At 50.7% G+C, this 12146-nt stretch overlaps 2 protein-coding genes across 2 annotated transcripts; one reads left to right on the top strand and one right to left on the bottom strand.

Annotated features, from left to right (window-relative positions):
• Nucleotide 1: 1 nt before the first annotated feature.
• Nucleotides 2–5025, bottom strand: ABOM_007827 (putative guanine nucleotide exchange factor (Gea2); the record flags this gene model as incomplete). Its single annotated transcript, XM_022534956.1, has 6 exons — nt 2–319; nt 418–800; nt 854–963; nt 1017–1405; nt 1464–1800; nt 1856–5025. The coding sequence occupies 6 exons, from the start codon at nt 5023–5025 to the stop codon at nt 2–4; spliced, it is 4707 nt and encodes a 1568-aa protein (XP_022387187.1).
• A 2150-nt stretch (nt 5026–7175) lies between these two features.
• On the top strand, nt 7176–11932 carry ABOM_007826 (putative Rho guanyl nucleotide exchange factor; the record flags this gene model as incomplete). Its single annotated transcript, XM_022534955.1, has 3 exons — nt 7176–9402; nt 9468–11299; nt 11372–11932. The coding sequence occupies 3 exons, from the start codon at nt 7176–7178 to the stop codon at nt 11930–11932; spliced, it is 4620 nt and encodes a 1539-aa protein (XP_022387186.1).
• Between the last annotated feature and the right edge of the window lie 214 nt (nt 11933–12146).

The following is a 12146-nucleotide window of genomic DNA, read 5'->3' as shown; positions in this document are numbered from 1 at the left end:
CTTACTCATCTTTTTGTTCATCGTTGCCATCACTACCTTCTGGGGTATCCGAGGATGGTTGGTGCTCCGTGGACTGTTCGTCAGCGGGAAGGTCGCCCTTCGACAAATCTGGGGATGGGGCTGTTGGTGTTGGTGTGGATTGCACTGGAGGTTCTTCAGGGAAGATGTCTTTGAATAAATCTGGCAGAAACCTTTCCAGCCGCTTCTTAGTTTCGGTCCAGATCTGCTCCTTGTTGGCGTCTTGTGATGGTCGAACCAGATAGCCTCCATCAGCCATGACCAAAAGGATATTCTTGAGACTTTCTGGGATAGCCTCCTCCTACGCAGAAGGGTCAGTGATTTGTCTTATTTTCTTTCGTTTCTGTCATCCGAGGAGGGGGAGGAGGACAGAAGGGAGAATGAGGGGTGATTTCTTACCATACTGTCTCCCTGGCCGCTATTCATCATCCGGTCAAGGATATCGAGTATCTTGAGCCACAGGTCGAGCATTCCACTGGGATTCGGAAGTTGATCGAGATAACGTAAGAAAATCTTACAGACCAAAGTGGCTGCCTGAACCCGGGTCTCGCCCATTCCAATTGGGTCGGAGTGGAAGACCTCCGGCTTCAGCAGTCGGAGAGTTAGTGGGAAGAGGACCTGTTCGAAAATAGCGGTCCACTCTTTCTCATTGGATGAGTCGATGTCAACTGAAAGGAGCGATCGCTGCAAAGTCGATACTGCATTGTGTCGGATGTCCCGGCAAGGGTTAATGCACTGTGCCGTCAAAGAATGGAAAATCGGAGACCAATATGCGGACCAGGCTGTCGGCGAGTATTAGCGGATATATACGGTGCACGGGAAAGTTGTCACAAACCTTCGCCTTCTTCAAGATGCGACTGCTTAATAAGCGCAGGAGCCCGTTGGCTTAAATTATAAATCATACTAATGGCTGTCAATCCACGAGTAACGACTTCATTTTCACTGCTGGCATCTGTCAACTTTTGTTGGTTTCAGTGGTCATAAGATGGGAGACAAACCTGGACTTTGACGGCTTAGCACCTTTAGAGCGGCGAGAGTGTGCGTCTCGTTGCCGTTCCTCAAGGTAGCCCACGCTACCTGCGCTAATGAAATCGTTTGCAAGGCTTACAGCGGACTCATAATTATCCCCAGTGATGATGGGTGGCGTCGCGCTCACAATGGTTTGGAGTAGACCAAAAACGAAACGAGCGGCCTCTTTGTGCTGATGCAGCCGCTGGAGGATTGACCAGAAATCAGGCGAAATAGTGAGTTCATTTCCTAAGAGGCCTGCATTCGAAACGCAACGCGAAAGCCCTTCAATCACGGGAACAGCAACACTTTCCAAAATGTCCTGGTCAAAGCCTGATATTCCGTGGAGAATGACAGGAACCCGCATGAAGGGTTGATCCTATAACAGAATTAGTCAGAACCCGGCGGGGAAAGCCAAGGGCTGGGGCCGGTCATACATAGCTCAATCGTAGCAAGTTCAACATATAATAAATTATTCGTGACAAAGCCAGGGAGTGCAAGTTTCTCGCATCTCGCATGAAGGCTTGCAAGGAAGCCAGTAGTCTCTCCCCAACTGCCTCTAGTGTTGTTTGATCACGAAGGGCTAGGATGGTCGCTAGTTCCAGGAGATACATCATTCCAGGATCGTAGTTTGAGTTGTTAGCGTGGAGCCTGCCATTTGCCGACCTCGACGGTCGTTCCGACTTTACTACAATGACTGCTGGAGCAGACTCCTCAGGTAGGAGTGTCAACACCGTCTCCACGACTGTGGAAACCGTCGACAAGGGCAGTGACCTAATAGTTCTTAGAAATGACTATCGTACCGACAGGGGCAAAGGGTACTACTCACTTGATATTAGCCAAAACGACATCAATCGAACACGCTGTCACACAGTCCACGGTGCAAAGGGTATTGTCAAGCTCCTCGTCTGACGGCTCCGGGGGATCATCGGCCGCATAACTGGACAGGTAAGATGTGAAGGCAGAGAGTAACCCGGTTTCGTTTCCTCGCCCATCGCGGTCCACAACTTGTGACGGGGGCTGCAAGGGAATCGGAGGGATCTCAAGTTCAGCATTGAGGCTGGTCCCGAATGGCGGAATAAGGGAATTAATGAACAGGTTGCTGAGAATCCGGACAATATACTCCCAGCTTCGTTGCACTGTAGCTTCGTTGCCCGCAAGAACACGGAAGAGAACCACTGTAGCCAGTTGGGCTCGAAAATCCCTTCCGAACTTCACGGCCAGCTCGCTGACCATGACACTCTTCTTCCCGGCCTGTACCTCCGTGTTAAGAGAAGTGCTTGGAGGCTTGTCTGTCGCCAACGTGCTGATGGAAGCGAGGCAAAAGACGATGCGGTCAAATGCTTCAGTCAGTCCATAACGAGCAGCTATTTGGGCGCACTGATCAAAGCCCGTGACGACACGAGAATATACAGCATCGTCAGAGGCCGACATAAAGACGTACGAAAGGGTTGCAACAACGGGTTTCCAGGTCGCTTCAAACATTTCCGCGTCATAAATGTTTGTCTCGCCGGTTGCCAGGTCTCCAGCAGTAGTTGACTTTAATAACAACTCCCGCCATGCAAAGTCGAATGCATGCTTATTATCATGCTCATCCGGCAAGATAATCTCGTTCTGCTTAATAGAGTCGTAAATTTCTTGAAGAAACTCGGGAGCGAAGTCTTTTCCTGCGTTGACTCCTCGCAGGTTCTTTGAGAAGTCTGCACAGGACATGCGATTGGCTGACTTGACGTTGGGGTTATAAAGCTCTGTGTTCAGCATGATAATGGCATACGTCAGGACAAACAATGCATCTTTATCAGCAACCTCCGAAGGCTGTGCTTTTTGCATGAACTTCTCCGTAAACGTTGTTATAATTCTCTCAATAAGAGGGGATTCGCCAGGCAAACGGAAGGCACCAAGAAGATCCCTAAGCCCATCGACTACCGTCTTCTCTGAAAAATCGAGGAGATCGACGAATGCATCCAGAAGCTGCTCGTTGTTTCGTTTGGAGATGAATTCACCCAGGATCTTCTTCGAGACGCGCGTCGTTTGTCTCAGGAACTTGGCCACCGAAGCCGGATCATCTGGATTCTGAATGACACCCTGAGCTGCAAGATAAGCGATTCCGCCCTTGGGGTCCTCGTTGAATTTCTGGGCGCCGTGGATGATGGTCCTCTTCGTTCTACGCTGGCTCCTCAGGAGCTCGATGGACGGAAAGCCTTCATGTACCGGTTCGTCATCCAGTCTATCGAATATGAACTGTATGTAGCCCAGAAGCGCATCCAAGCAGAGTGGCGGCACGTTGGTCGTGCTCCATGTGGCGGAGTCGGGGAAGGCACTCCGTGACAGCAACCCGACCATATCCTCGCAAAGGTCTGCCCGGTCAACATCGCAGTCATAGTTAATAAATAGTTCCACCATAAAGCTCGGACTTCTTGCTAACACGCCGATGCTTTCCACCATGGCTTCTCGAGCCTCGGGTTTCCTGGAACCCCCCTCCAGGCCTAGTTTCTGCCTATCCTTCACTGGCACAGGCGTGGATCTTCCACTAGTAGCTTGTGAGGGGGAGGGTTTCACCAGCTTAGGCGCCTGTGGTACTCCACTGTAGAGGGCCGGATCAATACCCGGCTCTCTCGGTATCTCAACCCGTGGATGGAGACAGGCCACCAAGTATGAAAGGTATAGTTCTTGCTGGAGTTTCAAGGCGGAGCGACAGGTCAACAGCAATGTACCAGCGACCTTGAGAGACCCGGTTAGTATCGGCATGCTCTCAGATCGGACCAGCTGGAAGAGGTGCCGGCAGAGATCATTTTGAGCTAACGTAGCCAAGCTAGGATGCCTGGCAATAGAAGGGCCCGCGACTTCCAGAGCCACATCAATAATTCTTAGCGCCATAACCCTCATCGGGTCTGTATGTTGCCGGTTATGGGGATCCAAAAGGTCGATCAGCACACGGAATAGCTCCTTGATAGAAGCTAGTGAATACGGCTTGACTTCATTCCCGAGGTCGTCCTGCGGGTTGGGGGGAGCTGTAACCGCAGTTCCACTGAGCTCTTGCTCTAAAGGCTCATCCCCGCTACTACGTTCACGATCTGGTGTCGCAGTGTCCGCACCCATGGCAGAAAGATGCTGAGAGGTGACTGTGTTCCCATCGACCGAAGGGTCCATTTTGAGATTGGTCGGCTCACTATCGCCCACGGCCGGGTTCGGAACATCCGCACCGGTTGGTATGTCTAAGTGTGATAGTCGCATAAAGAGAACCTGACACATGTTGACCATCGCCATCTCAGCCGATCTCCGCAAGACTTCTGACAGGCGGACTTGGCAGCACATGCTTAGGCCGGTCTCCATCATTTCGCAGACACTCTCATCACCAAGCAGGTCTCCCTCCGGCCGAGACAAAATACCCTCCATCAATTTCAGGATCCTCAGGAGGACTATTTCATCCGCAGCAGAGTCACTGGCTTCGAATCGGCAATGGGTGATCGCGGCGGACAGGAGCTGCATCGCCATGGACAGCCGCGGAGAGTCCTGGTTAATAATGTTATAGGCAAAGAACTTGGTCAGCGCGACCAATGCCAAAGAGGTGATTGCGGCAGAGGTCGACGACGAACGAATCACTTGTAGGAACGGATGAAGCAAAGCGGGTGTATCAAAGGTCCGAATGTCTCTGCAATCCTTCAGATCACTCCGTAGTCGTGAAAATGCAGATATAAGTGGATTGTCCTGCATGCTCTTGCCCTTCTTTCCCCGCAGACCCCATCGATTCGCCAGGGCGTGATCTTCATCGACGGCCGACGGCCTAGACTTGGGGCGAGACGTTGAAGCACCATTGCGGGGGCTAGGGGGAGCAGATGTATCACGATCGTAGACTCGAGAGGCTGCACTGCCGCCTAATATGGCTGACACTGACGAATGAGCCCAGCGAGCATGTTTGCGCATAGCCGAGGTGACGGTGATACATTCTGTAGTCACCAACGCGACCGGATCGACCGCAATGGGCAAAGAGGAGGACATGTCGGTCGTGAGGGAAGGCAAAGAGGTGGGGGGATAAGCGAATGGCGGGATTCAGGTTACCCAACGAGCGAGCAATATCAGAACATGGCCCTTCCCCTTGTTGAGACGAAAGGAAAGACAGGGAGGCCGGGGACGTCGTGATACAAAGTCAAGCGGAACACAACAACATGTCTTCTTTTGCTTGCTCCGGGCGGAGTTGACCTGCTTACCTGATCCGGTTTAGTGGGGGCATGGTATTGCTCTTCGTACTAGTAGCCTAAGCCTTTGGGCCTCCGGGGTACGGTAATGATCAATCTTTCCGGTACGGGGGATACTGGTAGGCAGGGTCGGTTGGGTACCGACTCAATACCACAGGGTATGGTAAATGCTTACTTTGATTACTGAGGGTTAGTAGTATTCTTCAAGTAACGATGGATCAATATCTACCTTACTACTTGAGATAGAATAGACTAGAGACTACTACTAGTAGTAGTTAACCTGGTACCTAAGTACGTAGATACCGCTCTAAACTAGGATTGATTTTCGGTAACTTCATATTATCTGATCGCTAGTAGATAGTCGCTGGAGTAACTTCCGTCAGTTCTAATTCGGGAATACATAAATGCAAGGGGAAGAACGAGCAACCAGTGCAAATAGGAGGTAATTTGTTGTCAATCAACTGGTTAATATAGAATAAAGTGATGTTTTCCTACTGCCCTTACTTGAGTTCCCGTGAAGCTCAGTACTGAAGAAAACATCCCGATCGGGTTGGGGGATCAGTTATCAGATTTCCTTGTACCCAATCTATGGGTGTTTGTTACGAATGCCGTTTGAAAAAAAAAAGAAAAAAAAAAAAAAAACAAAAAAAAAAGATCCGATTGAACAACAGGGACTAGCGGGATGGATCTGGGATAATCGGGATCTTATCCATGGTTGAGTCCAGGCGGTGAAGGGCGAAGAGTTAAATCGATGCTAAATCGGATTAGAGCTTCAGGTCTCCACCTTTCAAGATGATGCCTAAACAACTCCATCAAGCTTAGTTTTGGGTTTCAACATTCTCTTGTTTCTGACTCATTCCTTGCAAGCTATTGATGTCTATCTGGGAACTTTTTCTTTTCTTTTTTTTTTTTGTTTTTTTTTTCTCTCGGAAGATTAATCGGCGCTGGATTGGGTAAGTAGTGAAGCATCAAAGCAGGGTCAACACGTGTCCGAGGGTGAGTTGATACGGAGGTGTTTATCGATGAGGGGAAACTAACCAGTACTCCATTTCTTTTCCCTCTTTCTCTCGAATTCCACCTAAAAGCAATCGTCAGCTGTTGTGTGTATTTAAAAAGCAAAATTGATTGGTTTTGTTTGGGTTGAAATAGAAATCTACATTTTTATCGTCAAACCCGTCTGTTTCCTTGAGGGGTAAGTGGAAATGAAATAAATTGATTGTTTATGATTATTATTAGCAGCACTCTCTAGGGGAGAAGGGGGAAGAAAAAACCTCCCCCGCGCGCAGGACGAGGGAACCCACTTCAACTCTCACGCTCGCTCTGCCCCCGTGGCCCCCCTCCCCCGACTACTAGTCGATTCAGCTTGCGACTTTCCCCTCCCTCGTCACTTTTACCCCCCTCCAGGTCTGCATATGATTTCGGTCGCTAACGTTTGATGTGCGCAAATCACCTGCAGCTTTCCTTACACTTGTCTCTCCAACAACCACTGTATCTGCTAGTCCCGACTCACAACTCACATAAACAACAACCCCTCGGTCTCATGAGCCCGTGTGGGTTGCGCCAACGAAGAAACGCGTCTTGCGATTATCACCTCACTCTGCTTTCCCATGGAGGGTAATCCTTCGCTTCCTCTGTGGACTGCATGAGGGCCATCGTTCGCTACTGTGATTTCCTTTGCGACTTGATTATTATGTTTCCTGCCCGGTGTCGCTTTCTCTTTCTCTAGACGACTGGGACTGGATGCAACTTTCACTAATTTGGTGTCATTCTTTGAAACCGCTTCGGTCTTTTACTTAGTGACTTATATCTTGTAAATCGCGGACTCTCGTTCTTTACTCGCTTTTTTTCTTCTTAATCGACTCGTCTAATTTATCGACCTTCACTTCCTCTATCTCCTGCCTCGTACTTTCCAATACCCCGTTGCGCGCGATCTCGGCTTCCTCAACCGCCGCCATGGCGACCGTGACGAACGCCCCATCGGACCTGCCATTAGAGCAGCTTACTCTCTATCAGGCTTCCGATCCATGCCTGTCGTCCATATTCGTCTTCTATGGCCCCGTCGCAACAGCAAATGCCACCGTCAGCAGCTCGCGCATCCAGGCGCATATCTTGACCCCCGCAGGCTTCCAGAGCTATCCGCGAATTACCATTTCACCCGCCGCGCCGTTATATGCCGCAGTCAATCATCTACCCCGCGAGAAACAAGGTGATGAGGTGTGTCGAGGTCTTGCTGTCAGTATGTTGAAGTACTTCGCAGAGCTGTCCGAGCCCGCCAAGGAGTGCTTGCAAGCGATAGCACGTGCGGGGAAAGCAGGGGGAACTATCCCCAAGATGTTTGATGAGATGCATGCGGCGAATCTGGCGAATCGCATGGTAAAGGTGGAACATACATCAGACATACTTCGCGATATTCGGGGCGCTTTTCAAGAACGCAAGGTTCCATGGGTTGACATCGACGTTTTGCTTCCACCGGGAACTATCCAGCCTCCTTCCCAGCCCGACAACGAGGGCCTTGACGATGACAACGCTGATATCGAGGATCCTCCAGATCTCCAGTACGGGCAATATACGTCTCTCATCCGCGGCTTGGGGGCGCCGATGTTCCTGCCAACGTCGCGGCTAAAACGAGCGCCATCGCAACCCACGAATGTGAGCAAGTCTAAAGTGTTCACCAAAAGCCAGAAACAAGACTTCCGTCTAAAGATGTGTGAATTTGTGGATACGGAGGAGAGATATGTGAACAAACTTTATACTCTTGTGCGCCATGTGGCGGAGGAGTACCGGTTGAAAGCTCAAGGAAGAGCGCCATCGAGCACGAGCCCTGACGAGGCTGCTCTGGCCACTCTATTCCCCCCCTGTCTTAATGAGATTCTCGACGTCAATATGGGTTTCTTAGAAGTGATACGTCAGGTACTTGAAGAAACGGAGAAAGAGGCCATTGAAGATATCACAATCGATACGGAACTCTTGTCGTCTGTATCGCAACGACATTCATTGAAGGAAGGGGGAGATGCAGTTGGGGCAGTCGCCTTCGCGCACGCCCTCATTGAGTGGTTCCCCCGATTCTCTGATCCTTATGCAGACTATATGCGCGCCCATACAGGGTTTACCCAAACGCTTAATTCGTTCATGAGGGACAAACAATCCAGCTTTTCGAGGCGTGTCCATGACACCGGGGAGCAATTACTACGGTCACTGCTGATGGAACCTGTCCAACGTTTACCCCGCTACAGTCTCTTGATCGACACGATGACGAGCAGTCTTCCTTTGATACACCCCGCCGTCCGACCATTCCTGAAAGCGCGAGACATCATCAAGGACATATGTTCGCTAGACGATCCTTCATCGACGAACCATGATCAAAGTTTCCGCCGACTGAAGGAGTTAGTCGATGGCTGGCCATCAACCATATTGCCAACTGGTCGTCTGATAACCGCGGTCGATTTCTACGAACTATCACCGCCATATCAGCTAGACAACCCGGCCCCCGATCCTACCGCTGGCATCATGTTAATATACAAGAACTGCCTGGTACTGCTATCAAAAATCCCTGGCAGCAAGACAACAGCGCGTGGTCTGTTGGCTGAGTTGGACAACGCGGCATCAGCTGCCAATGGCCCGGGTAGCTCATTACCTTCCACCGATATCCGTGTTGTGCAGGTATATGATCTCCACACTGTACGTTGCATGCAATCCACATGCGGGCGGATCTTGTTCCTGTCACCTACATCGGTGAAGTCGCGTCCAAACCAAAATACAACTGTTGATCTTCTGGCCTTGGAACCGGCTTCCATGTATGAGGGTCGGGCCAGTAGAGTGATTGAAGAGATTGTGAAGGCAAAAATCGAGGGTAGGTTCTCCGAGAGTGAGCGAGAAAGCGGCAAATGGTCTCTTCGGAGTCCCACAGGAACTGTTGGAAATATCGGTATCTTGGCGTGTGTGTTCGAGGAGGAACCGAGTGCTGCAGTGAATCGAACCGGTCTGTCGAAAGTGAGGGTTGAGTTTGACATCCCAAAACCGCTCCGCAGCAAGCTGCTGAACAGCCCAGATTTGGAGGTGATTGTTTCCGTATCTTTGTCGAGTGAAGACCAGTATCGGGTGGACATAGACTCAGTAGTTGGCATCGCTTCCTCAGATATTGTTACAGTGGATAGCTTTGTTCCTGTGCTCTCCAAACGCCGTAAGTATACAGCAATGAAGAACACCCCATTTGGGCAAGTATTGGTCTTTCGCTGACGGTTGTAGTCCTGAACTTGCTTTTGCCGTTGCATGGCACCCAAAACCGGACCATGACCGAGTCAATTGTTCTCTCCAATTTTGACATACTTCGCTACCTTTCGGGCCATCTCATAGCGCAGCTCAAGGTCCCTCGTACCTTTCGCCCTCCGTCGCCCTCCAAACTGCTCTCTAGTCTTCTGGGTGGAAGTCAATCAAGAGAAGGCACACCAAGCGTCAAGGCACCGACTTCCGCAACTCTATTGGGTGAATTCCCCAAGATGCCACCCCCACGATCCAGCGTCTCGCGTTCCAATACACTACCTTCGGTTTTCCCAGGCAAAGAAGAGAAGAAGGAAGACCCCCTACCCAAGATTTCCGTTGTTGGAACAACGTCTTCGAAAGGCTCAGAAAGCCCGTTCAGTGTCTTGGAACAAAGCTTTGCTGCGTACGTCCTCTCCCTTCAGTCCCGCAGTGGGAACATCGTTGGACGGACACTTCGGGGGAGAGATAACGTTGATCGAGCTGCAGTCAATGAGCTGTATAATGTCTTGTTAGAAGATCCCGGGCAAATTCAGGCAGCAGCCGAAGTACCCGTCGACACACTCTTCGTAGCCTTCGAGACGTTCATGGCAAACGCATGGCAGGAGCAAATGGGCCCAGTCCTGGAATCCTCGTCACTAAAGTCACTTCAAAATCAGTTCGACACCATGTATCCCCGCGAATTCGAAGAAAATTTCCGGAAATCCATAGGGGAGATGAGTCCACAGAATCGTCGCGCTTTAGCCTCCTTGGTGCGATTACTTGCAGAGTTACTTGATGCCTCTGGAAACGATGGTGACCGAGGTGCTCTAACGGCCGCTTTTGCAGAGATTCTGACGGCCGAAGGAGATCCGATGCAGCACATTTCCCTCTTGGATCGACTGGTCGACGATTTCGATAACCTATTCGACGAATTCATCCCTGGGGGGGCATCGTTGGAAGGTATTTTAAACTGCGATCAAAGTAAACCCGTCTCGCAAACGATCGGCTCAATAAGCTCTAACGCGTCGTCCTTCCGAAAGCGTTTTGGTTTCAGTCTGCACCGGGAGAATCAACGATCGGAAGGGGAGAGCAAGGTGTCGTCGATCTTAAGGACCTTAAGCAAAAGCAAAGGCTCTGGTGATTCAGAGCCAGGCACTCCGAGAGGCTCTTTGCTACGCTCAAAATCCATAGACATCGACACGAGCTTAGGCCATCTCCTGCGGCCTGGTTCGCGTGACCGTCCCGGGGCGTCTACATCACAAGAGTATCTTCGAAGACCAGGGAGCTCCCAGGAGGAGACGGCATCTTTGTCCTCAATTCAAGAAATGCCAACTAATGGAGTGGTGAAGGTGCGGAGGAAGAGGCGAAGCTCTCTGTCAGACCTAAGGCCAGGCACGGCATCAACGGAGACGTCAGCCGCATCTCCAGAGCAGGAAGAGAGGCCTACCACCGCAGGGTCGTCCTCCGACGTAGTTACTCCAACCAAACAGACTCGCCCACAGACCAGCCACGGCTCAGGCTCTACGCAACGAAGCACCTCCCCAGCTAAGAGCGGCTCACCTACTCGGATGACTTCGCCCAGCCGACGATCACCGACGCGGCCTGCCACTCCCAGCCGAAAAGAAAACATTGACCCAAAGCTGTCACAGGTTGAGCGCGGAGCCTCTTTGCGGAAGAAAGGAGATGCGACGGTATCACCTACGCAAGACTCTAAGACAAGGTCACGAGCAACGAGCGTACCCTCATCGAGGGCGCCTGGATTGAAGGAGCGACCACTCCCCGTTAATGGTGCATCGGTACAGAAGCCGCAAAAGTTGCGGATGCAGAGTCCACAGAAGGTACACGGCCTTTTTTTTTTTTTTTATGGTTCTTTTCTCTAAGAAAGTTACTAATACAACCGGCAATAACAGCTCCGAGATCGTCTTCAGAACGAAAAGAAGGCTCAGAGTGCGGCACAGCTGGGGCTGAGGGACGAATTATTCCTTATCGGTGAAGAATTACGAGCGCTCAAGATCGCACCACCACAGCAAACCAGACATGCAAGACAAGATTCTGAACACTTGGATGAGCCTTTCTCGCCAACAAACAATGCGGCCCTCGTATCACGTGTTCGTCACCTCGAGATGCGTTTCGACATGCTATCTTCAGAGTTCAAGAGCCGGACATCTGCCATTGAGAAAGACTTGGAATCATCCCTCGTGGTTAGCGAGAAACGAGCTAAAAAGCTTGACGAGCTATATCGTGAAGCCAGCGCTGAGAATGAAGCCCTTTACGACCGGTTCAACTCGGAGCTGAGCAAGGTTGCGAAAGACGTGCGAGCAGGAGATGCTGAAGATGCACTCAAATCCCAGCTCTCTTCAGCACTAGAGGAGATTGGCCGCTTGAAAAAAGAAAATTTCCGACTGAAGCGAGAGGTTGGAGGCCTGAGAGCTCAACAAGCCGCGGTGGCCTTACTGAAGGCGAGTGAATGACGATCAAATTATGACTCTGGCCTTGGAAGTATACTTCTTTACCTCTTACCTGCTCTTTTCCGAAAATCAAAATCGGTTGGACACGAGTTACACGCATTTACTATAAGACAGACGTTCCTTTTCCCTTTCCTTTTCCATTACTTTATGCTCGATTACTGTTGGTCTACGGCGTCAACGCAGCCTTTGAATATGTCCAGGAAGAAACATGACTGCT

The sequence above is a fragment of the Aspergillus bombycis genome (assembly GCF_001792695.1).
Source record: "Aspergillus bombycis strain NRRL26010 chromosome Unknown contig00070, whole genome shotgun sequence".
Taxonomy (NCBI): Eukaryota; Fungi; Ascomycota; class Eurotiomycetes; order Eurotiales; family Aspergillaceae; genus Aspergillus; species Aspergillus bombycis.
This window is presented reverse-complemented; position numbering and strand designations above follow the sequence as displayed.